Below are 27,109 nucleotides of genomic sequence, written 5' to 3'. Positions count from 1 at the left end.
GGCTTTAAAAATTCCAATTTCAGCCTGAGAAAACTGGATTATTACCTAATGCTACAAAGTTAAAATTTCATCTGAGACTCCTTTCATTGTTAATTAGGGATGCTATTTTTAAAAATTATATGGATACATTAATATGTAATATATAAAAGTTGTTTAATATATAATGAATGGATATGTATATATATACACACGCACACATATATATATGTATATGGTTTCTAGTTCGTTAAAATAAGTCACAGTATTAAAACTCAACATTTTTATATGAAGAATTTAAAAAATACACTGGAGAAAATTAAGTACTTTTCATTAAAAAAGGAAAAATTTTAAAACTTTTTGTTATGATATATTTGAGTAGATAAATCTACTTAACTTGATTTGGAAAAAAATGGCTATAATCAATATAAGGAACTTTGCTAAATGGCAGGAACTTAAAAAACAATGCTTAAACTCGTTCATTAAAATTGGACAAAATATTTGATCAAAAAAACAAAAAACAATTAAGACTAAACAATGCTGACAAAGAAAATCAGAAGATAAGAAATACCAGATTAGATCTTGCAGTGTAGTATATTTCTTCTGAACTGTCCAAAAAACCATCACTGTCGGGCTGTTTAGCAGAGACCAAGAAACCCAAGTTATTTACACTTAGACTAAAAGCCACAAAGTCACAAAGGGAAACTGTCACAAGTGAGGTAAGTCCTGCTAACATAATTTTATTGAGGCAAATGCTAAGTCAAATCATATCAAGGAGCTTCTAAAATATCAATAACGCAACAACTTTGCTCTGTGATGCAGTTATTAAATTAGTACAGAATTTAAATACACGCAATGCCATCTTAAAACGAGAAAGAGAAAACTCCAACTGCCTTAACAAAATACTATTAGCATTTATCAACATCATGACTAGACTACTTTTTGTTCTTAACCTTCTTTCATCCTCTATATAAATGTTGGGCTTAAGTATTTTAATATAATCATTTAAAGAATTTTTACTTAACAATCCTTTCCTCCATGCTGGTATACTGAATCAGAATAACTCCATAATTTAAAGGCTAAAGATACACTTTGTACGTATGCGTTTAGTCAAGTGGGATAAAATAAGCATTAAATTTAGAAGAAAGTTCCCATTTCAATTCTTAGTACTTACTCACAGTTACTTCCTTCTCATTACTGAATAGGAAAGAAAAAAATGAAACCTACAATCTGGAGCTGCAGGAAACTATTTCATTAAGATTAATTTTGTTGTTTAAGTCTTACTTTTTATTCTTCCATAGAATATTATCATCTCAAATATTTGCAAAACATGTTGCTTCTAAGACTGCTTCTAAAAATATATTATCATATGCCTGGAAGGCATATATAAAACATTAAAAAGAATCATGAAAAGAACTTCATATAGTTAGCAAAGCCTTAAATGAATGACAGATTTGATCTGCTGTGTATGCCTAGTATCTCCTGAGTTTTAGTCCAGATCTGACTCTACCCTAATGTTTAGAAAACTGGCTTACACTCTTAAGACTGCCCATAAATTCAGTGAGATGTGCTTTTATTGGTCCAACATCCTAATTTAAAATAATGCCATTTATCCCAATAAATGCATACACAAAAAGCCCCTCAAAAGCTGAGAAACAAAAATGGAGGAAAAAAAAAAAAGAGGCCAGCATTAAAAACATGTAATCAGAATGGTAAAACTAGTTTCTCCTAATTTTGAGAATATTCAATCTCAGCAACACAGATTTATTTTTTATAAATTTCAGAATTACTTACCTTTTTATTTCCCCAAATGCTTTTGAAAATATCAATAACTAGATTTTTTAGTCAGTACCAATATCACAAAGACTAATTAAAATATTTATTTTCGGTGTGAACATTCCAAGACTACACTACTTACAAGTTCATGATGTGGTTCTGTTTCCTTCCTTAAGGGTGGATCAAATTTTACCTGGCCAACTAAAAAAAGAAAAGAAGTAAAGCCATGATCTGTATCTATGTTCTTAATGATGTAATACTTTCAAGTTACTCTATGGCAAAACATTTAATTTTATCATCTATCATATAGTGATTACAATCCAAAGATTTAAATGAAAATCTGTTGGCTGAAAAAAGCCCAATAAAGTCTAGATAGGATATTAAAGCTTTATCTGTTAATTCTAGTCCCCTTCCATAGTAAAAAGAAAGAAAAAAAAAAAAAGATTAGCAAAATTACAGTTAGGATCTAACTTGCTACTTTACTGTGACCTAGCACTAACTACAGGCAATCTAAACTCAGGATTTAGATGGGTAGACAGCAAATGAGGCAGAGTACTTTTGGAAGCCAGCCTTCAAGATGGCCTCTAATGATTCCTGCCCTCCTTGTGTTTATAAATGTGTGTAGTGCCTTCTCACATGACCAGGGCTGGTCTATGTGACCAAATGAATATGGCAGAGTGATGGCCTATCACTTCCAAATGAGGCTCCTTCAATAGTGGATTCTTCATACCTGTCCATACACAATCATACATCAAGGGCCATAAGGTAACTTTTAGTAAGGTATTAAAATTAATATATATATTTCACCTTGACAGAGACCTAGTGAACAGCCTTCACCTACATTTGTCATCAATTAGGAAAATTAAATCTATAATAAAGTTGCATGAGGACAGTTAGTGGATCTACCTGCCTTGTGTTATTGTCACATGTGAACAGGCCTGCTTTCCCCGCATGTATTTCTTAAAGCAAGTTTTTACTTATATTTAACTGAAGGCAGAGGGGATTCGTAAAAGGGAAAGAATAACACCTTTTCTGCAAATGTGTCCATTTTCATATGAATGTTGCCTAAACACCATTTAGTTTAATAAGGAGAAAACCTTGGTTGCATGGCAAGATACCAAGTAACTGTGAACATTAAAACATTATCAAAATAATTTTTCCAAAGCGTGTCTACAGTTAACAACATTATTAATTATTCTATCACATCTCACATAAAATCATAAAATATTCTAAGAAAGCAGATATTAAAATATGTGTAAGATTTAAAGGCCTCAAATATCAAACTCATAAATTACTAAAAGTGGTGGTTGCTACCACAACACATTAGAGGGACATGACACCTTTCTTACTGGAAAATAGGGGAAAAGGGAAGAGGTCTACCATACTTTACCTGCTCCCACCAAAGGAAGGGCGTACCAGAATCTCAGAAAAACTGGAATACTGGCATCTAGTTTCATATAGCCTATTCAGGCCTATGCAGTTAGAAGCTGAGAATCACTAATATAAATTTGTAAAGAATGATTCAGAAAGAACTGCCCTTTGGAATAAAGAACCTGATAATATGATTTTTTTTAAAGAACTGTATAACAAGATAAAAGTACTTTATATTAGATTTTCATTAGTACTGAAAATAAAAAGTTTTCTAAATCAACAACATAGATATCTCTGATCACCATTTGTATTATTAAAGAAATGATAAAGACATCTTGTAACTGCTCTTTGTATATTAGAAAATAGGAAATGCTTATATATATGAGTCATATAACTACTAACTAATTTTGTGTGCCTGTGTGTGTGTATGTGTGTATGTGTGTTATATATCCTAAGGTTGTCATTTTCAGAAAAATATGTTTGGAGGGAAATTAGCAAATTTAAATCATCTGGCTTCAGATGGAGCTTTAAAAGGTAATCTTTTTTTTTTTTTTTTTAAAGATTTTACTTTTTTATTTGCCAGACAGAGATCACAAGTAGGCGGTGCGGGGGGAGGGGGGGGCGGTGGCGGGAAGCAGGCTCCCTGCCGAGCAGAGAGCCCAATGTGGGGCTAGATGCCAGGACCCTGGGATCATGACCGGACCTGAAGGCTTTAACTCGCTGAGCCACTCAGGCGCCCTAAAAGGTAATCTTATATATATTCACACAACCAACTGCTGGCAAACAAGTACCAGATCCCAGTTCTGGGCTTTTTGTACAATGCATGGTATTTTCTTTCAAGAGTTTCTTTCCTTTTTTATTTTTTTAATTTTTAATTTTTTATTAACATATAATGTATTGTTAGCCCCAGGGGTATAGGTCTGTGAATCGCCAGGTTTACACACTTTGTAGCACTCACCATAGCACATACCTTCCCTAATGTCCATAACCCCACCACCCACTCCTTACCTCCTTCCCCCCCAGCAACCCTCAGTTAAGAGTTTCTTTCTTTTAAGAGCATTTTCAAGTAGCACCAGCACAAAGCTTTTCTAAGAACTTAATACACAAGTGTATGGTCCAGCCAAAGTTTCAAAGGAAAATCTGCAAAGGGTCTGCAGTATAAAATCCACCAGCCATGATGAGGTGGTTTCTGAAACACAGCAGTGTTAGTTAAAGACGACTGGGCTGAGAGTTGAGAGATCTCAGGCTTGCTGTTAACGTGGTGTATGACTTCATCCCACAGGCAAATCTCTGCATCTCTGCATTTTGTTTTTTCTATTAAATGGTGACAGTGTCTGCCACTACTTATTTAGCTTTTCAGACAAAGAGATGGCTTCATCTTAAAGTATGAAACGTACTATTATCATTACTAACCTAGCTAAAAATTGGGAAAAGTTTCTTTACAGTAGTTATCTTAAGTTACCACACTGCCTAGCTTCACTAGTCATTTTGGATATTAGGTCTCTCAGGATAAATCTTTAACCCATGGAAAACTGTTACCAGAAGCCTCATTGCACTAAATTAGCATGCTAAGTCACAGAGAATTAATGCTTCCAAGAAGAAAAAAGAAGTTTAGGCACTAGTACTGCAGATTCCCGCTGGCAGAGTTTTCACTGGTGGGTTGACAGTACAGATTCCACATAAATGAATGGTCTCAATGGGCCCATAACACGGGTGTCCAAAAGAAATACCTGGGGGGGCTCTTTTAAAAGATTCCTGGGCTGACTCAAGACCCCGTGAATCAGGATCTATGGAAGAGTGGGGCTGGAAACCCACTTTCAAAGGTGCTCAGGTCATTCAGATGCTGAATGACCTTGCTATTCAAAGTGTGGCCCTGGAACCATAAACACCTACAGAACTCGGGAGCTTGTGCGAAGTGAAGGACCTCAAGCCCAGCCGCAGACCCATGGAATGGGAAACTCTACTTCCACAAACTCTCTAGGTGAGTCACACACCCACCAGTTTAAGAGGCACTGCCTCGATTATCCTGTCCTGCCTGCTCGAGGAATTTTATTCTTCCTCCCAGACTGTAACAACATAAATACATCCCACATCCCCTCTCTTGCCAAAATTCCCGAGGAACAAGGTAAAGGAAATTCTTTCTGCCTTAATTAAACTCTACATTTAAAAAGATTTATTAAGAAAGACTATTAGGAAGAAAATGAAACAAAAATAACTGTAACTAAATTACAACTTGAAATCTTATTTCTCATTGTTAAATTACGAAGTGTGTATAGTATATACTTACAGTTTATCTCCGAGCGTGTTTTTTCTTCTCTAACATTTCTACTCGTTGAGTGTATTCTATGCGGTACAGCAACAAGAGGCTAGGAAAGACCAAATCAATGACATGTGGCATTTGACAATCAAGTCACAGCCTGGTCCACAAAATTACTCAAACGTGAAAGAGATACTCCACTTTATACAAAAATGGGACAAAATATAATGAATCTATGATTTTTTTTTTCCTCAAAAAGAAGCAACTATAAACTGGGAGCTTCTAAGATTATGGATATATTTTATCCACAGCAGTTTCCCAATAAATGTTCTCTGAGTTGAATATATATAAAGATATAAAATTGAGTGTTTCAATAATTCAACAGCGGTTCAAAAGCTGCAGCTTTCCTTGTTGCACAACAGAATTGTTTTAATTAAAAAAATCTGCCTCAAGTTCTTTTACCAAAAATAATGAGATAAATAAAATGAAATGATGGTAAAGGTATTCGTGATCTGTGGTCCTTTTACCTAGTAAACATAATTTTTACCCCTTTATGTTTCTTTTCCTTGTAGGAGCAGTGCTCTATTTTCTCTCCTTTCACTGTATTAAAATCTCCATGTGTCGCCACACTCAGAACATTCGGGATGGGGGGAAGAGGTGGAGCGGTGATGAGTTCTCACTGCTCTATCACAGACATTCCTCCAGTCTTTTGAGGAGCACAAGGGGTCCTATCTGTAAAGCCTCTGAAGCTCCATCCCATATACTTTGAGATCTCACCTTAAGAGGTGATGCCAGCATCTATTTCATGTACCAAACAAGTTTTTTTTCTGCGTGTGAAATGCTTCCCTTGAAGTTATTACTTTTGAAGGAGATACACTCTTAGGCATATCTTCGTGGAAAACGTAATTCATAAACACTTGAGCTCAAATGATCAGATTTGAAAGGCAGATCAAGAACAGGACCCAAGTTATTCTCAGTATAGGCACATCTCAGGAAATAAAGCCATATGAATCTAAAAGACCCCAATACTGAAAATACTGACGTAGAAAAATACTAGCAAAAGTCATTTCAAAATGAAGTATGTAAACTTCACACGTACAGTGATTCGTAGTTTACAAAGCGCTTTCATATACCTGAGCTTATTCTGTCCTCAAAATTAACTTATGAACCTAGTACTATTCTTCATTTTATAGATGAGAACACAGACTCAAAATTAGGGTGCTCAGCTAATTAGAAGGACAGCTGGGGAAAAACCCCTGTACTTCTGATCACAATACATAGTAGCAAAAATAGGTATCATGTCAGGTTAGTCACACAGATTGCTATCATCAGTGAACATGAATAAAATCTACGACTGCCTATGAGAACAGTTTTACTTTCCCAGCTTAAAGGGTTAAGTATAAAATTATCAAATCTTAGAATGCTGTTCATAGTAAATGGATTAACATGTAGGAGAAGAAAATTCTATCAAGTAAATGATCTATAGAAGTTTTTTCTGCAAAAAAACGAAACACATTCATTCTCACTGGTTCTAATATTTTAAGTAACGGCGCACTAGGTAAACATTAGCTTTACTATTTTTTTCACCTTCCTTATACATTTAAAGCTGACAGTAAGAGAATTTTTAATATTTTGACAAAAATTTTTTAAAGTCACAAAACAACTGTGGTTTTCCCCACTGATTAGATTAGGATCACTTTGCAGGGTGTCTCAGCTTACAGGGTCATTTCTATAGTCCTGTGTCACCATGCAAACTGAGGACTGCCTATATGTTGAATGATGGGAGAAGAGTTTATAAAACCCAAGTTTTTAAGAAACAAAAGTAAGCAAACAACAAAAATAATTTTTTCTTATTATAAGATCAGTAATTCTTCATGTTTCTTAGGTTTTGTTTTCAAACTCTCTTACAGACCTTGAACAAAAGGGGCAGATAGCTGATTTAATTACAGCTGTGTAGTGATGGCAAGCTAGAACAATGGTGAATTGACAGGTTCTCTCTGACTTAAGATGATGTGCAACTATCTTTCTGACTACTGACAGCTATCATTCCCGCAGTACCACCAATGAAATTTATACCATTTTAAGTACCTTCCAAAAACCCTGTCAGGCAGGGTCAAGGCTATCCACATCAGTTACACACCCAATAACAAAATTCTGCCACGTCATATTTACTAAGTTTATGTTAGGTGCCACAATTATTAGCTGAGCTAGGAATTTTAAATATGCCAACAAAAGAGAGGCTTCCTTTAATATCAATGCTTCTATCATTAGTTACTCTCTAACAACTATACTGGCTCATTTTTAAACATTTCCATAGTGGATAATTAGGGTTTTAGTCACTAAAAAGAGCAATCCTATACTTTCTACTAACTACTAAGAATTCATCAGGTACTGTACAAGGATATTTTTTAAAAGAGGAAAACCGAACCGAAATTTTGAGTATATTCTAACATCTGGTTTAAGTGCTTCCCATTTGTGTTCTCTCTTTTATAGTGGACGATTTATTTGGCAACATCATCTGAAATGACTACTTTGAAATAACTACAGTAATTTCACCAAGTGGATTAGATGGATCGGGTCTTTGCCATTTCAGAAAACAGTCACCCATAAGAAGCCAGTAAGAAAAAGCTGCACATGACTTCCCTAAGAGAGGCCGAGTCAAAGACTTAATTATTTCCTTAGGAGATTTTCATTTAAACTAGACCCAGAACTTCAAAAAATTGATTGAGATGCACTTACTTATATACATATGTGTTAAATATACTAGTTGGTAAAGACAATTCCTACCTCAGGATCATCATCATCAAAATCATGGTAAGTGGAATGATCCGGATTATTCACTTTATCCAACAGTTCAATTGCCAAAGATCGTGTCAAAGGTTGTGTGACAAATGGGTGCTATAAAAGTAACATAATACAAAACACTCATCAGAAACCTGAGTGGACATTTTTTTTTTTTGAAAAAAGACGTATTTCAGGGCAAAAATAATACCTGTAGTAACTTTTCAGCAGTAGGTCTTTTTTTTGGATTTTTGGTAAGTGCCATTTTCACAAAATGATGAAAACTATTTGACCTAAAAAATTTTGAAAATTACAGAATTTTAAGTTTTATTTCTTTTTTTTACTCATGATTATAAAGTAATTAACACAAAAATACTTACCACTTCATTTTATCCTTTAGTTTAGGAGGCTGAAAATTACTTTTTGTCATTAGAAATAATGCTCTGAAAAATCAACAACAAATTACACAGCATTTTAAGATTTCACATTTTAATATATAATATAAATAATTCTATTACTATTAAATAATACTATTACTACTAATAATGTAGAGCAAGACTAAGAATATTATTTGTTCATGATGTAACAAATACTGGGCAGGGGAAGGGGATTACCCTTAATCTGTGTATAGAGTTCTTCAATTATGACACACTGACCTCATTGGGTGTAAGTCAAACATAGGCGGCTGAAGCTCAGCGAGTTCTATGGCAGTGATTCCTACTGCCCAGAGATCGCAGAGCTGATTGTAACCCCCTTTCCTCTCAACAGCTGCGACTTCTGGTGCCATCCTGAAGGAAATATTCCAGGAGAGAAAAAAAACGAAAACAAAAAACAACTTCTATTTATTGTATTTTCTTTCATATTCCCATCAGAGGCACTTGAAACTAAGTTGAGGCCTATTTAGGCCCTGATATCTGAAAAATATGTAGTATTTCAAAGATCTCTTCCAAGATCTTGACTTTGTAAGATCCTCCATCCCAAGACCCTACTGGTGACTCCTGGGTTACTTTGCTACTAACTGTAAAGGTTTATAAAACTTTACCAATTATAATACAGCAACACATCCCATACTTGTCCATATCTCCATCACTTCCTCTCTACAATTCTGCAGAATTTTACAGAGAAAAAATACCTTGCAATAAATGTTCTACAATTTTTAGCTCTACCTGCTTACACCAATAAATCTGGCCTCTGTTTTCATGTGACCAAAACTATTTATTGGGGCATCAATAATCTTCATTTAGTATTTAATTCATATTTACTATAAAGTTAATTGGCAGGTTTTCAATTTTATTATAACGGTGGAAATTATAAAAATGAGTGTTTGCTTTTTAAAGCTGTATTTATTTAAAGGAAAGTGACCCAAACTTAGTTTTCTTTTTTTTAACTTTCCTATATAGTCTTATTCTAATTATATTTCTATAAATTTGTATTTGACTGATTTAAATTATTATACTAATTCTCAAATATAAATATTTTAAATCCTAAACAACAGTTTTAAAAATAACCAACTCTTAATATCAAAAGTGATTTAAATAAGTAACAAATACACATCTGACTTCCTAGTATGATTTTAGGCAAGTCAAGTAAGTCAGTGAAATTACACACACACACACACACACACACACACCCAACCCTCTAGTTTTCAAGATGCTTGTTCTTAAAATCTTTCTAATCCTAAAGTATTTCTTAAAAATATTCAAATTATTATAAGAAAAGTAATTTTAAAGTATATCAGTTATTACTTTATTGCTGGCTAGATTCCAGCTTGCTGGGGGGAACTGCACTTGCAGAGAATCAAAGTGCATAAAGCTGATATGCCTGGCTTGCCATGTTAGATGATGTTCCCCATTCCTCTATAACATATGAGTGAAATTATCCAGCTGGTATACTTCTACTTCTGCCAGTCAGGCTGTATGCTTACCACTGTCAACTGAGTTCATCTCTGAGTCTGTTTATTCATTATATATATATATATAGATAGATATGTATATATATATATATTTATATGTTATATAATACAATAAATAATATTATTTGTTATAAAAAACTGATTTGTTATGAAGTTGAAAAGAGTTATGAAAATTAAAGTGAATGCTTCCAAAAGCCCTGTTAAAGACAAGTTTCTAAAGACAAAACCAGAAGACCCGGCAAATTAGGTGAAGAATATGACAACTGCAAAAGACTAGGAAGGCTACAGACTGTATAATTCCATTTGTATGACGTTAGTGGAAAAGGGAAAACTATAGAGACAGAAATCAAGACTGGGTGTTGACAGAGGCTAGGGATGAGGGAACAGAATTTACTAAAAGGGGACAAAAGAACACTTCCTTGGGTGCTGGAAACCTATCTTTTATATTGATTATGGTAGTATTTCTCACTACCACAGTATACAAGTTTCTCAACCTTGAGAGAACTGCATACGGAATAAGGCTGAATTTATACTTCATACGTCGGACTTAAAAAAAAGTCACATGCTTTATACATCCAAGTTCTCACTGCATTTTAGAGAAACACAACCCAGGAAATACAGCTGAGGCACTGTGGGTATAGTTTATATTATTAAGACAGAACTCTAATTAGTGAGCCATTCAAAGAAAAGGTCCCATGGCAAAGAAAAAAAAGTGCACTCATATGCCTTAAATTAAAATAAAATGTTTAAGGTATATACGTATTAAATTTTGAGATGTGCCACTGAACAGACATTTTTTATTAAATGAGTAACTGCCAACCTTAGTCACTTTGGACAAGAGAGTCCATTCTGTTCTACATCCCTAGAGTTCATGTGGTAAAGACATAATACTAGAAAGAGAGATGAAGTGTGAGAACTGTCCCAAAATTTACTTTGCCTAATTCACAATTTCACAAGCTCCCAAGATAGTTCTTACTTTCTTAGAAGAGAAATAACATTAGCTTTTAATCTCTGAAGCTGGAGTTGGAAATCAGTTATGGACAAACATTTACTAAATATATGTAAAAACCATGCTGGACCCCAGAGAGTCAGTGAGAGTTCCTTTGTATCAAGGTTCCCGAAAGCCATTATCCATCTTTTTAAAGCCTTTTGCTCTTAATGAAAATAAACATGATAAAATATTCCTTGGCTGTGTAATCCATCTACAAGTGTACATGCCTAAATTGCTTAAGCTACCGATTATCTTCTTAATCTGTTTTAGTCCTAAAAATTTTGGCCAGTCTATTTTTTTTCAATAGATGCTGTATTCAATAATGATAGAATAACAAAAGTTAAAACGTCAATTAAAATACAATTACCAATATGGTGTACCAATGAAAGACTTCCGTTTGGCAATTGTAGCTGTAATCTGTGCAGATACTCCAAAATCAGCTATTAAAAAAAATAAGAAACATTTAGAAAAGAAAGCTGAGGGAAAGTAAAACTATTTACGGTAACATGAGAAATAACTTTTAATAATTCTTTTCATTAAACTAATTTCACCGAAATGAGATATTCTTAAACATCACATTAAAATTTTTAACTTTTATGGGTTAGCACTAAAATATCACAAAGTAGTCAGTTTGTATCACAGCCAAATATATTCCCATATATCCCTGCATGAATCAAATGACAATAAGTCAAGATCAAATGATTTTGATGAGAAACAGACAGCTGAGAAAATTTAAGCTGCCGGATTTAATAATATAATTTCAAATTCCCAGGACTTAAAATTCAAGGAATATCACTGGAAGGGATGGTAAGTAGTAATATATTCCCTTCACTTCCTGCCACATTCATGATGACTGACATCAAACAAACTAATAATCTACTGGCAAATCTACCCTAGCTTGAAAAGACATCCAAACAGAATATTCTACAAAATCTCACCTCAGCAATACGTTCTAATACCAACACCAATCACTATCAGGAAATCTGTTTTTATGTAGGATTTGTTGCTATTCTTTAAGTACACTGAGTTCTAAATATTTTCTAGTTTTTAATGGTCATTTCTAAGTCCTTATCAACCAAGATCTATATAGGATGTTTGCCAGGAAGACACATAATATTAACACAAAATATTAAACTGCTGACAGAAACTGTTCACTAAGCTATCAATAGTTAAGATAAATGTTTTTTTCATCTTTAGAGGAGGTTTGGAAAATTTTTATTATGTGTTAATTTTCAGCTATATACTTTTAAATCTCATTAGTTGTATTGCAGGCTACAGTTCAAAACAGTTTTATGTTTTTACAATTTTTTTAAATTTCTGATTTATCTTATAGTAACTATCTTATAGTAATCTCATGTAATTCAAAATAACTTTCTTATTTATTAAATACTTCATTTGACACCTAACAGCTATGATCTTATTTATAAAAACTACTATACTATACATGTTTGCGGTCTTAAACTTTCAAACTTATTTAGGGTTTAAACTCTATTTCAGTCATGATCAAAAGTTACAAAACAAAAGGTACAGTTTGAAATAAAGCAACAACCAACATCGATATTACATTCTTATATAAGTAATACTGTATTTTATTTTAAAAGCTAATGTAAAGGATGTAGGATTGCTGGTGCAATTGATTTTTTGGCTTGGTTTGTTTACCTTGACTTTTGGTCGCAAGGTAATTCTGTACAGATTATTTTTACTAAAAGTCACATTCCTCAGGTTATAGGTAAAAGGATCTCTAAAGAATTATTATTTTATTGTATCTTTACAACAAATCTGTCATTTGTGAAGATCAGACTTTATCCCCACTTAAGGGAAAAGGAACCAGACACAGAGAGGTTATATATGTCCCGCAATGAGATTGTCACCTAAAAATACAGAAATGCTGAGGGAAAAACCTAGTCCTAGCCAAGCAAAATACAAACTTATCATGTTCTTGAATAAATTGGAACAAATGACAAAATTTTAATTTACTTACCCAATTTTACATGACCATTATCCGTTAACAGAATGTTAGCTCCCTTCAAAGTGAGAACATTTTAAAGTAAGAAACATTTTTTCAGACACCACATACAATAGACAAAATTTCATATTTAAAATAAACACAAGTAGCAGCCTTAGACCTAGAAATACTTAAAAGTTTAAAGTATCCCCAACTAAAGTGTTACACATCATTATATTCACAGGAAAACTTAACATCCACATTTTAGTCAATCTGACTATTCTTACAAAATTTCCACCTTGTAAAAGGCTGCTATTAACATGATATGTTATTATAAAAATGATGTATTATTTTTTATCTAAATGTTATTTTCTTACTGATTAAACACTGTGACTGCACTAAAATGTGACCTTATGTTGGCATTTCCACTTCCTCCTATTACATTTTAAACTTGTTATTTCTGTTCAAAAAATCCACAAATTTCCCTTCATAGGAATTGATCATTGATGAAATGATGCTGGTCTGTAAGACTGAACCTTGCTGCTTAGTACATGGGGCTGTCTATCTTAACATGTCTGCCCACGGTTTAGGCCTATTCAGAAGATAAACAACTAGCCACGGGCCCACCAAATCAAAATGTCACCTGTCTACATGACTGTGAGATAACAAAAAATATAGATTGGTTTCTCCCCCCAGTTTCTGGCATGGCCCTCTGGAAACCCTAGTAAGTTCCAAAGTGACAAGAGCACTAGGAGCATCTTTTGTTCTAATATATGATCTCAGACCCTGGTTCTTGACACAGTGCTCTTGAAACACTTGTAATTTCAGGGGGTGATGGGAGTGTCATCTTGATCTAATGAAGCAACTATGAGTGGGCTCCTGGACAGCTCCTGGATAAGGGATGGTCACCGGAAAGACCAAGCCATGATTAGAAGCTTGGAATTTTTAGCCCTGCCCCACAGTCTCCTGAGAAGGGAGAGGAGCTGAAAACGGAGTTAATGAATGATCATGCCTAAAGAGGAAGCCTCCATAAAATGGGGTTTAGAGAGCTTCCAGGTTGGTGGAGGTCCTAGGAGAGGGTTATGTCTGAAGAAGGAATGGAATCCCCACACCCCTTCTCACATACCTTGCCCTATGCATCACTCCCATCTGGATATTCATTGATATCTCTTACCAAATCCTTTAATAAACTGGTAAATGTATACAATTTACTGAGTTCTATGAGCTACTCTAACAAATTAATTGAACCCAGGAAGGGGGTCTTTGGAACCTCTGAGCTATACAGCCAGCTGCTCAGAAGCACAGCTGATAACCTGGGCTTGCAACCTATTATCTGGAGGGTGTGTGTTTGTGTGTGTGTGTGATGGGAGAAGGGACAGTCCTGTGGGACTGAGCCCGTATCTGTGGGATCTGATGCTACCTCCAGGAAACTGTCAGAATTGAGTTAAATGGTATGGACACCCAGCTGGTATCAGAGAGAACTGCTTGTCGTGGGGGACACCGCCACACATTTGGTGACCAAAAGTGTCAGAAGTGAAGCGTTCTGTGTGAGGAAGTAAAGTAGACTCAGGAAAGAAGCACACAGTAGGAAAGAACTGGGCTTCTTCCTATACAAAGAGGAAAAAACTCAGTGTTTTCCCATTATAATGACCTAGTCGCATTTAGCCACTCCTACTTCCTGACCCGACCCTTATTGAAGTAACCACTTCAATAAGCTCAAAGCTTTTAGAAGAGGTAGAAATACTGTGTCCCAAGATGTACAGACTTTTTAAATTTTATTTTTTGCGTTTTCTATAATTTTTAAATGAACAAGCGAAAGCAAGCAGGCTCTTTAATCAAAGGTGCCATCAATTACGTAATTATAGGCTTAAACAAAAAATACTAGGAAACCCCTCTCCATCCAAAAAAAGAGGAAACCATAATGTAAGACTGCAGCACATGATATTACTGCAGCACTATGGAATAATGGGAGAAACAAGAAAAAGGAGGGACAAAGGACTATAGCGGGGAGTTTTTTTTAAGAGGGAGGAGGGGGCAGGGGCAGAGAGAGAGAATCTTAAGCAGGTTCCAGGCCCAGAGTGGAGCCTGGTATGGTGCTTAATCTCACAACCCTGAGATCATGACCTGAGCCAAAATCAGGAGTTGGGCACTTAACTGACGATACAGCAGGGATTTTAACTTGATCCGGGCCCCAGCTATCTAGATGTCTGCCACAGTGCTCAGTTTGGTCTTTCCCCAGCTCCAGGTAAAATTTCCTAAATTATAGTTTATATCACAACACATGCATCTATGGCCTGTGAAGCTCCTTTCCTTCTACCCTTCCTTTCCTCTCTCCCTGAGCAACCAACTGCTATTTTAAGCTCTAGGGTTGTAGTAACAAATACAGTAAAAAATAAGAGTAAGTTCCAGCTAAGTGAAGTTTACACTGAATAGGAGAGAAAGAAAACCTAAAAATGAATACACACACACATGAATGAATGGACACAAGAAATGATTCAAAGGCAGGAAGAGATAAGTACTTTAAAGACAGTGATATCTAAGCAGAGATCTGGATGAAGTGAGGGTGCAGAGCCATGCCAAAATCTGGGAGAAAAACATTCCAGGAAGAGAATACAGCAAACACAAAACCTTGGTGCCAGAATGAGTTCTACATATTCCAAAAACATCAAGTTTAGTGTGGCTGAAACAGAATGAGTGAAATGGAGAGGCGTGTGAGATGAGGTCAAAGAGAAAAGCAGGGGCCAGATCATGGATAACCTTACAGGATTGTACAGTTAAAAAAAAAAAAAAAATCCTGATTTTACATTGAGTATGGTAGGAAGCCAAGGTGCTTTATAAACAGAAGAGTGATGAGCTGTGATTTAAAAAGATCACTCTGGGGGTGCCTGGGTGGTTCAGATGGTTAAGTGTCTCCCTTCAGCTCAGGTCATGATCCCGGGGTCCTGGGATTGAGCCCTGCGTCCAGCTCCCCTCTCAGTGCAGGGCCTGCTTCTCCCTCTCTCTGTGCCATTCCCTCTGCTTGTGCTCTCTGGCTCTTTCTCTCTCTCAATTTCTCTCTCTTTTTATCAAATAAATAAAATCTTTAAAAGTAAATAAATCCACAAATGAATAAATAAAAATAAAAAGATCACTCCGGTTGCAAGCTGGAGAAGCTACAGAAACATTCAAGCAGAGGACCTGGAAGGCTGCTACAAAAGTGCTGGTGAGAAAGAATAAATCGGTGGCTTAGATCAGGGTGGAAATAATGGTGATGGGCTGAATCTCCCCAAGTAGGCACAAACTCTGAAGTTCGCCACACAACTCTTCGTGTAATGGAGCCAAGCCCATCTCCTGTTACTCTCATACGTTCTCTTCAATAAAATGGTAAGGCTTTTTATGCTCCCCACAATGACCCCACACTTTCTGGTATTGGTATCTTTGCTTCACTGTTCCCTCTGCTTGGAAGGCACTCAACCTCCATTTCTGACAAAAATCTATCAGACTTTCCAGATCATCTAGGTGCTGATGACACAGTACCTTTCTTGATTTACTTATGTTATGATCTCTTCTCCCTTTGAACTCCAAAGCTCTTTGCTTATGTCTTTTAAGTGGCTTATAAAAAATACTTAAAGGATCTCAGCAGCTGATCTGACAGTCCACTGAAATTTCATGCAAAATATGAAGGCTGGGCATAAGGACATTTTCTGAGAAGAGGGTCCATGGCTTTCAGGGACTCAAAGAGCAACAGGTGCACCCACCCCTCAAAAGTGAATAACCTTTATATCACAGAAAACTTCAGAAAACAAAAGGGTGAAAGAAGTAGAAGAAAAGATGAACAAGGAAGAAGGTAAAAGAAAAATAAATGAAAGGAGAAAATACTAAGTTGGGAAGATGGCAGAATGTTTAGAAATAACTTTAGGAGTCCTGCCAGAGCACCAAATTTACCACAGAGCTAACCCCAGCATATCCAGTGCACCTGCTCTCCTCTGCCAGTTCAATCAAAGACCATCAGAAAATGGTACAGTTGAATTTATCCATTTTGAGACATTATTAATGATAGTTCTTTAAGACCCTCAAAGTTTCCTATGATATTTGAAGCATGATATGTTCTAAAAACCCTAACTTAATGGAAGCTGACGACCTAATCTGCTTTTTACAAAAAAGTAACTACAGATAAATTAATCCGGGTTATTATAACACCAATCCACAAATGTATACTTTAAAAGGGTAAATTTTATGGTATGTGAATTGTATCTCAATAAAGCTGCTATAGAAAAGTAATAAAACTCGGGACACCTGGGTGGCTCGGTTGGTTGAGTGTCTGCCTTCAGCTCGGGTCATGATCCCAGGGTCCTGGGATTGAGTCCTGCGTCGGGCTCCTTGCTCAGCGGGGAGCCTGCTTCTCCCTCTACCTGCTCTGACTGTTCTGCTGGCAGCTCTTTGTGCTTCTGCTCTTTCTCTGACAAATAAATAAAATCTTTAAAAAAAAAAAAGTAATAAGGGGGGCGCCTGGGTGGCTCAGTGGGTTAAGCCTCTGCCTTCAGCTCAGGTCATGACCCCATGGTCCTGGGATCGAGCCCCACATCGGGCTCTCTGCTCAGGAGGGAGCCTGCTTCCTCCTCTCTCTCTCTGCCTGCCGCTCTGCCTATTTGTGATACCTCTATCAAATAAAAAATAAATAAATAAATAAATAAATAAAAAATAAATTAAAAAAGTAATAAAACTCTTAAAAGTATCACTCAATTTTATTATAGTGACACATTTCAGGTAAGAAATTCATCAAAGAGATTAAGACAATTGTTCAACAGTTTGAGCCGAGTATTTAAAAATGAGAGATGCCATTAGGTTAAACATATGATGTATGTACCTTTATATCTCTGTGCATTTTTCCTTTACTGTGAAGATAGTATAATCCCTGGAGTTTCAAAAAACAAAACACAAAAATTAGTAAGACTTTACTACAGAGCATATTTCAGGATGTAAAGTGATTAATGGAATTAATGAAATAAAAAGCAGTTTCTGCTTTTTATTTACTCATTACAGAGGTCTAGTGGTAATCATTATTTTACTGAAATAGCCTAAAAAGACAAAAGAATCAAGAAAATGAAAAAGGCAAAGCTCAGCAGGAACCACTAATTTTCTAAAGACAAATACTTTCCACTAAACTCTGCAAATAGTCTGAAAGAACATTTAAAAAGTATAAATACAGTTAGTATTACAAAGAGTTTCAATTCCTGTAAGAGTGCTTAATTTTCAAGCCTTTCTTTGGTTAAGAGGAATATAAAAATATAAAATAACAAATCCACAGCACTTAAATTTTAGGAGGTCATATTATCACACTAAGGGTTTATAGTGTTTATCTGCAAATATAATTTTAGTTTACTACACAATTAAAAATATGTTCAAATCCAAGAGTTTATTGAACTAGAATGTTCAACCTTTACTTAACAGATAATCCACAATAATTATACACTGAATCCAATAAAGAATGGTACTTTTTAATTTGCACTGCACCTACCTGTAGTGTTTCTCTGCTAACATACGCAATCTGCAGTTCTGACAGAGGTCCTGTTACTATAAGAGAAGAAAATTAGTATCAGTGAATTTAGTCAAAGCACATTTTTCAGTAAATGACAAAGTTTCACAGGTTCCACTAAGCAATAGCCTTGATATACCTAAACAACTGTAGTAAAATGTAAGCTCCATGAGGGCAGGATTTTTTAAATCTGATTTTTCTCATTGTTGTAGCCCCAGTGTTTAGAACAGTGCCTGGCATGGGAATGCTGCTCAATAAATGTTTGTGGAATGAATAAAGGACTGAAGTAGTCTCTGAAATTAATTATATTATCATTTTTGCACCTTGCTTATCAATATTACCTTTTAAATGTTAAAAGAAATAAATCATGGAGAAGAGGCTTAGCTAGCTAGTTATTAAAGCTTTTCTAAAACTGATACGTAATACATGTATTAAGGCTAGTTTTGTTTTATTTTTTTTAAAGAGGGGTGAACAGAGCGGGCCTGGGTGGCTCAGTCAGTTAAGCATCTGCCTTCGGCTCAGGTCATGATCCCAGGGTCCTGGGACTGAGCCCCATGTCAGGCTCTCTGCTCAGCAGGGAGTCTGCTTCTCACTCCCACTTTGTGCTTTCTCTCACTCACTTTCTCTCAATAAATAAATAATTGTTTTAGAAAGGAGTGGGGCAGAGGGAGAGGGAGAGAGAGAATCTTAAGTAGGCTCCATACCCAGCACAGAACCTGAAGCAGGGGTTGATCTCACAATCCCGGGATCATGACCTGTGCCAAAATCAAAAGTCGGATGTTTAACCAACTGAGCCACCCAGGCACCCTGCATTACAGCTAGTTTTAAGTCAATATTTTTTCCCCTAAAGTTACTAGCTTTATAGCTATAAAATTAGTATGTTCACTATAAAAATCCAATCGATAGACAAGTTTGGAAAGTAAAGGTCTCCTCCTTACCTATACTATTACTCAATAATAGGCAATATCAATAATTTGGCCTATAGCCTACCAGATAATTTTATGTAGAGACATATTTTAAATAATGTATGTATAGATCTCCCAGAAGAATATGAATGGAATCATAGTATACATACAATTCTAAAACCTTTTTTCACTTACCATGGACAACTTTCTATATCAATACATATAACTCAATCATAATACTTAAACAATATTTCTCTGCATCTATCCACTACTGAAGACACTTAAGTAGTTTTCTCTTTTTCCCTACTAAATCACTTTAGAATGAAGTCTCTCCACATTAGATGGGAGAGACTATTCTAAAAATTGAATTAAATTCCAATGATGGAATATTTTGCTAGATAGTAACCTCTTCGAAAATGTTTATTTTGGGGATATTTGTTGTATTTTACAATTGTGTAAGAGAGAAATCTATTTCACTTAGATTTTCTTAAGGACAAGTCTGGGTTTGAATGTCTTAAGATAAGTCATATAACTAATTCTTGTGGTTTGTAAGCCCCTCTCATTCAGTAAGATGGGCCTCCTTTCTATTTCTGTTTGGCAAACACCCTGAAAACAATACCTAGAAATGACAGAAAAGAATATTTTAAATAACCTTTTAAATGCCTAGCTATGTTAAAAAGTTAGAGACTTTCCCAGGAGCCAAAAACAAAAAGGGAAATGAAAATCAGAATGGTAAAAATGTGAAATATTCTAGCTATCTCTAAAGAAAAGGTCAATCTTGGTAAGCTGGCGCTTTAGTTTTATCCCCTACATGGGGAATAGAACAGAAGAAAAGGTCACTATCTGCAGAGGAACAGTTAAAACAAATATGCCCATAAAACCAAAACCTTCAAAGGGTTACATCTTCACCTTAAAAAGGTAGACAAGGAAAAGAAGACCAAGGATTTTGTATCATGGACAGGATCCAGATAGGGGAAAATATCTTCCAGATTCTGTCACCACAGGCCTCTTCACTCAGGTTTAGGGTTCAAATATACTGGATACACCGGGGTCTTGGGATCACAGAAAGAAAAACCACCATAACCACCACTGTGGAAGAACCCACTCTCAAAAGCCATATGGTATTCCTGCTGAAAATGATCTGAGAATTCAAAATTATTAAATAAGTGGGAAGAAATTCACCACAAATGATATAACAGAATGTGGAAAACTGTTAAAAGAACAATATTAAACAGAGGGAAAATGTTCAATGGAAAATAGAGAAAAAAATGCATTATACCGGAACAATGAAAGGTTCCAATGTTAGTTCTTCAAAGAAAAAGTAAACAAAAGGAGAGAAGAAACTCATGTAAAGATATAAATTCAAAATGTATCCCCTTCACACACCTGTGGTAACTTAAAACATGTCCATGAATGCTTTAATAGTTTCCACCTCAAGTGTTAGAACTTAATTCCCTTTCTGAGTATGCGCTGGACAGAAATGACTTGCTTCTAAAGAACAAAATATGGCTGAAGGGACCGTATACAACTTCTGCAACTACATCATAAAAGGCTTTATGGCTTCTTCTTTGCTCTCGGAGATTGCATGCCCGGGAAGGCCAGCTGCCATATCGTGAAGACACTCAAGCTGTCCTATGGCCAGATCCACATAGTAAAAAACTGATACCTACCAAGAGCCATGGACCTGAAGCTTTCTGCCAAAAGCCATGTTAAGTGAATCAAGGTGAAAGTGAATTCCTGAGCCCTACCCAAGCCCACAGAGGGCTGGAGTCCCAGTTAATAGTGAAGCCTGCAAGTTTATGAGAGAATTTGAGCTAGACTTGCCCAACTAAACCATTCTTGAATTCTTGACCCTTAGAAACTGGGACATAGTATTTGCTGTTTTAAGCTGCTAAATTTTGAGATCATTTGTTATATAGCAATAGACAACTAATACAGTTAAGATTTAAATTTTTAAAAAATCCTATGGAGTGATGGATATAAGAGCAGTAAAACAAATTATAAAAACTGGTTTAGTGATATTTCAGAAAGCAGAAGTTAAAAAAAAGAAAGCAGAAATAACAGGGAAAAAAGCAGGCTTTGCAAATTTTGCATGACAGATCAAAATACGCTTTGTATTACACATATAAAAAAGCAAAATCCCACAAGCATTAGGATCATTAGAAAAGAAGACCTTCTCTGTCACTAGGTGAGGTAACCCAAGTTAGTACACTACTCCCACAGAATGACAGTGTGATAAAGAGAGAAGAGAAAGAGAAACACAGAAAGAAATGGAGGTATCTGTCTTATGCAGCTGTGCAAGTAGAGAGCACTACAGACCTGCCAAAGAGGAGTATACACATTGCCACAAGAAGGTCATTTGGCGGCAATCAGGATGAAGTCAAGAGTGAATAGGGACTGGGGTTTGTATAAGCATGTAAATCCCTTGTATATGTATTTGAGAATATCCAGGGTGTTGCAAAATTATCTTTTCTTCCATTGACCCAGCTGCTGATCAGTATAAATAAATCAAGACTAATAAACTCATATTACTTTGCTACTTCCAACATTTGGTTGAAATGGAATGACAACAATCATGACAAAAATATTTCTGTAACAAAAAACTGGTCTTCTTTCTTCTTCATGAAGAAAGCAGAACCAGACACCTAAAAGCAAGCATATATATCAGATGGAATTACTTAACAATATGAGAAAGACTGAAGAAAGGTATGCTTAAAAAACTAAGGATGTATAAGAAGTAATGAAAAATTATAAGAGAATAAGACACAAATATAAAATGAAAGGAGACTTAAAATAGAACCAAATACTTTCTAGAAATGAGAAATACAGTCACCAAAAATTAAAACCTAATGTATCTACTAAACACAGCTGTAAAATCAGTGAACTATAAGACAGTTATGTGAATCCTCAGTGCTCTACTGAGGGATTAAAAAGTGCAAATTATACAGTTGAGTTTAAGAGACAGAGAAAAGATCTAATGTATATCTGACATTCTAAAAGGAGAGATCAAAAATACTGGGGTAGAAAAGATTTTAAGAGATAATAATTGATAACTGTCCAGACTTGATGAATAAATTAAATCCTTTCTGATAAGCACTTTAAGTCCTAAGCAAGAAAAGTAAATGTAAATCCATGTTTAGGTACTAAAAACACCTGAAATTTAAGAGGAGAAAAAAAATCTTAAAATCGATTAGAAAGGATGATTATCTGAAAAGGAGTTAAGAGTGACAGAAGATACCAACAACTATAGAAGCTAGAGGACACAAGTCTAATATCTTCAAAATGCTGACAGAAAAATATCGGTCTATGCCCCACTTAACCTATGACTGAAGAATGAGGGTCAAAGACTGAGAGTGCACCCCTAGAAGACCCAACTGAAAAAAACTTCAGGACAAAGGAAATTAAATGAATAAGTATGAGAAAAAATAGTAGATAAATTTAGTCCAAACTAAAACAAAAAAGGGAAATAGCTTTTTGAATAGCTTCCATAAATACTGTATATGTCCTGCAATGCAAAATAATGCCAAGTATTTCTCAATCTTCACTGAATCTTTGAAATCAAAATGTCATTAATAAAAAAAATTCTCAAATATAAAGAACAGCCATACTTAAAAAAAATATTCTCAGAAATGAAGTAACTTGTTATAAAGCAGAAATGTTCCCATGCTCTCCCACCTGGCTTTCACGGCTCTCTGCATCTGACCCTATTCCCCAAATACAGACCCTACACCAATGAGAGTCATCTCATGTGTCACACCTTCACAGCATTGTACTGCTGTTTCATCTCCTAGGACGCACTTCTACTCTTCTTTCTACCCAGAGTTTACGTATCTTTTAAAGACCAATTAAAAGCCCAATTTCCACATTAAGCTTTCGAAAACAATTCCAAAAAATCTATCATTTCCTTTTTCTCATTCCAGCTGTAGTTAGTAGTACTTTAAATACTATTATGTCAATCTTTATGGTAAGTAAAATCTACACCAAGAAGATACATACAGTAAAGTGAAACAAAGAAAGTAAAATTCCTATCCAAATAGTCTTTTAACAACTGCTTTGTTACCATCAGCCCCCAAAATTACTTAAGAGGCCCTATTGGGAAAACGTGAGCCCAAATCCTGTATCAAGAAAAGTGAAAAAATTTTCCAAAATATTTTCTGGTAAAATTGACATATTACTTATTAAAACAATATTTTATTTTACATTAATCAAAAAGCACAGCTCCAGTAAAAGAATATACCCACTCTGCAGTCTGTGACAATAACTCATTCACAGAACCAGAATGGGACAGAGAGAAAAAGGAAAGACCATAAACACTGTTACTGTACTTTACAAATCTTTCTTACATACTCCACTGAAATCTCCATAAAAAAGGCTTTAATAATTTTAATTCCCCAGAATCTAGTATTTAAAAAGGTCAACAATTTAATTGATGTTTCTTGAATACACGAGAGCAAAATCAATTATCTTTGTATTAATACTACTCACGTATTAACTGGATATTCTTTTGGCTTAACCATCAGGCCTTTACATGTTTCTTACAAATCTGAGTTTGGAATTTTGAACTAACCATATATAATGTCTTCTTCAGAATTAGCTAATAGTTCAACTGCACATAATTTTGCAACTTATAATGCAAATGTTCCTTTCATCCATATAGATCTTAAATTCTTTTATGTATCTAAATAACAATAATAAAACAAACTTTCCTCCAAACAGCATTAATGCTTTAATATAGCAAATAACTATATTTTAAGAAATTCTACTTAAGGTATATAAAACATAACTTTTGTCTTACCATGATAAATATCCTGTAAAGAACCACCTCCACAAAACTCCATGCAAATCCAAAGTTTATCTCGCCTATAAAGAGAAAATAAGCATGTATCACATTGTCATGATTAAAATTAGGTGAGGTAACAAGTATTTTAAGGTAACCTATAACCTTGAAAAACCACATAAGTGCAAAGTGCTAAGAAAAAGGCTAGTTAATCTCTATGAGTAAAAGAATTACTTAGTATGTTATAACTCAAACCAAGGTTTTAATCCTTAAAAATACACCATTTGCAGGATATAAATAATGTCATCAGGCACATCCAAACGATAGGAAATTTCCATTTAGTTAAAAGCTTCCCCTCCCCTATAGTTCACCTATCTACCCCAAGATAGTATTATAAAAGTTAAATGTTAATTAAAACGTTCATACCAAAAACTATGTAGAAAATTCATTAGAGAATACACCTCAAAGCATATCACTTTTAACACTGCTGTCATCAACAAAACAGACAAAATGTACACTTTACCCTCACATCTAGATTTAACAAAGGTCTTTCCAAAACAATCTGTTAAAATTTATCACTGTGAGGGGCGCCTGGGTGGCTCAGTGGGTTAAAGCCTCTGCCTTCGGCTCAGGTCATGGTCCTAGGGTCCTGGGATGAAGCCCCGCATCGGGCTCTCTGCTTAGCGGAGAGCCTGCTTCCTCCTCTCTCTCGGCCTGCCTCTCTGCCTACTTGTGATCTCTCTCTCTCTGTCAAATAAATAAATAAAATCTTAAAAAAAAAATTGTCACTGTGTTAAGGTAGCATTTCTCTCTCACACTCAAGATAACATAATCACAGTCACAGGAGAAATGATTAGCTAAGATTAATAGCTTATTCCTTGTTCAATCTTCAATCTTCACTACTTCATCTCAAAATGACCAAGAAATATACTATTCTTCAGGGACAGAGATGGAATAGACAGTCTTGGGACACCTGGGTGGCTCAGTTGGTTAGGCGGCTGCCTTCTGTGCAGGTCATGATCCCAGGGTCGTGGGATCGAGTCACGCATCGGACTCCTTGCTCAGTGGGGAGCCTGCTTCTCTCTCTGCCTCTGCCTGCCACTTTGCCTGCTTGTGCTCTCTCTCTCTCTCTCTGACAAATTAATAAATGAAATCTTAAAAAAAAAAAAGTCTTTGAACTCAACAAGTTCAATCGAATGCAGAAGATTCTGCCTTAATATGTCTTTCTCATACTGCACTCACAGTACCTAAAAGAAGAGCCAGTAAACGAATATTTCCTAAATGAATGAATGCAAAAGTGACTGAAAGAATAAACATATGGATTAGATGAAGAGAGGCAAAGCTGAATATCATGAAGACCAGAAGAAATCTGAAGTCATTTTAGTAACTAAAATTCCCAGGTGGTCTACATACTAATGAAACCAAGGCATGACGGTATAGTTACAGTAAGAGCTGCCCAGTGGCCTGGTTTTAATAACTCTTGGAATGGATGCTGGGTGCTGGCAGATGTGTGGCCTTATCCAAAAGGATGAAGGCATTTATGACTGGTGACTGCTACACAGGGAGAAGTCTAACTACCCCAGAAAATCTAACGATTATCTCCTTTATTAGAACACTTATATTTCTATTCACCTGGCTAATGGCTATCTTCAGGTTCTTAGCAACTGCTCTAAAAACTGCTGGTTTGCAAGGCTGAAGTCAACTAAAACCTCTGGATCTTTTTTGTGTAGAAAGTAGTCAGATGATTTTCTCCAGCTCCACATTTACCTGGTTCATTAAAAATATGCAGAGAACTTTGTCCTTATTTGTTAAATTTCATTCCTTAAAAAAAGAGTCTTGATTCACACACTTTGTTTCTGACATACGTCTTATTAGCTCTCCAATTGTTTTACTTAAAATACTTGAGCACAGACAGTGTGACACAAATTTCTAATTGGAAACACCCCTCTGTGCTGCTGCCCACACGCTCCAGAAGTGGTTGATTGGAAACCCCCTAAGCAGGAGTCTACCTTCCAGAGACAGCTACTACAAGGGCTTTGCCTTTAAGCTATTTTGATCTGTATGAGTGATTGTACTAATGAGTTTAAGGAATGTTAGAAATACTTTTTTCTCTGATGATATACTTGCTACTCTGTATAGACTGCTTACAGTTACCACTTGGCACCTGTCCACCTTTCCTTAAACTGAGGTGTAAGACTGGCAAGTCCACCAACCAATTAACTTCAGAATGGTGCTTCAGCTCTAATGTGATATGTGTAGATGCAAGATACCACAGCCTGGTCTCTCCCAGTTAGCTGAATCCTTCCTCTAAGAACAGTGATTCTCAAACTGTGGTCTGGGGCCCCTGAGGAGAGAGAGCCTTTCAGGGGGCCAGCAAGGTAAAATCATTTTCATAATAACACTAAGAAGTTATTTTCCCTTTGTATTCTCATGAGAATCCAGAGGAATTTTCTGGATTTTAACTAGACAAAGTGATGATGATGTCATCCCTCTGACAGCTACTGCAACTGTGTTTATGTATTCCTGCTCCAAAATTTTCTGAAGTTTTAATTTCTAATACAGTGAGTATCAATAGATATAACCCACATAAACAAAAGTTCTTTGTGGTACTCATTAATTTTTAAAAGTGTAAAATAAAAGGGGTTCTAATACCAAAATATTTGGGAACCACTGCTCTAACATATCTTCACGTCTGCCCCAAATGAATCGTTCATGTAAAATACCTGCTTAGGGAACCAGTACTGGGGACTTCTTACACATCTTACAAAAACTGGGGAGATGGCCGTTTTGGGATCTGCTCAGGATAAAGATGAAATAACATGTAAATTGCTTACTGAAGGACCCAGAATATAAACCCAATAAATGTATGCTGTTTTCTACTCCTTTTGTTATAATTCCTCTTG

General features: G+C 35.5%; 1 protein-coding gene across 2 annotated transcripts in view; it reads right to left on the bottom strand.

Annotated features, from left to right (window-relative positions):
- MAP4K3 (mitogen-activated protein kinase kinase kinase kinase 3) overlaps positions 1 to 27,109 on the bottom strand; it is a 192,288-nt gene that overhangs the window by 54,178 nt on the left and 111,001 nt on the right. Inside the window, exons 4-15 of one of the 2 annotated variants that reach the window (XM_080813394.1) lie at positions 24,225 to 24,289; positions 18,507 to 18,562; positions 17,856 to 17,903; positions 13,046 to 13,088; positions 11,432 to 11,504; positions 8,818 to 8,949; positions 8,542 to 8,604; positions 8,373 to 8,454; positions 8,168 to 8,278; positions 5,411 to 5,489; positions 1,895 to 1,953; positions 548 to 610 (exon numbers count right to left, since the gene is read on the bottom strand). In XM_080813394.1, the coding sequence (XP_080669520.1) occupies positions 548 to 610; positions 1,895 to 1,953; positions 5,411 to 5,489; positions 8,168 to 8,278; positions 8,373 to 8,454; positions 8,542 to 8,604; positions 8,818 to 8,949; positions 11,432 to 11,504; positions 13,046 to 13,088; positions 17,856 to 17,903; positions 18,507 to 18,562; positions 24,225 to 24,289 (874 nt within the window). The remainder of the gene's footprint in view (positions 1 to 547; positions 611 to 1,894; positions 1,954 to 5,410; positions 5,490 to 8,167; positions 8,279 to 8,372; positions 8,455 to 8,541; positions 8,605 to 8,817; positions 8,950 to 11,431; positions 11,505 to 13,045; positions 13,089 to 17,855; positions 17,904 to 18,506; positions 18,563 to 24,224; positions 24,290 to 27,109) is intronic. The other variant, XM_080813393.1, reaches the window with a different exon arrangement.

This window comes from Martes martes (assembly GCF_963455335.1).
Source record: "Martes martes genome assembly, chromosome: 9".
Taxonomy (NCBI): domain Eukaryota; kingdom Metazoa; phylum Chordata; class Mammalia; order Carnivora; family Mustelidae; genus Martes; species Martes martes.
This window is presented reverse-complemented; position numbering and strand designations above follow the sequence as displayed.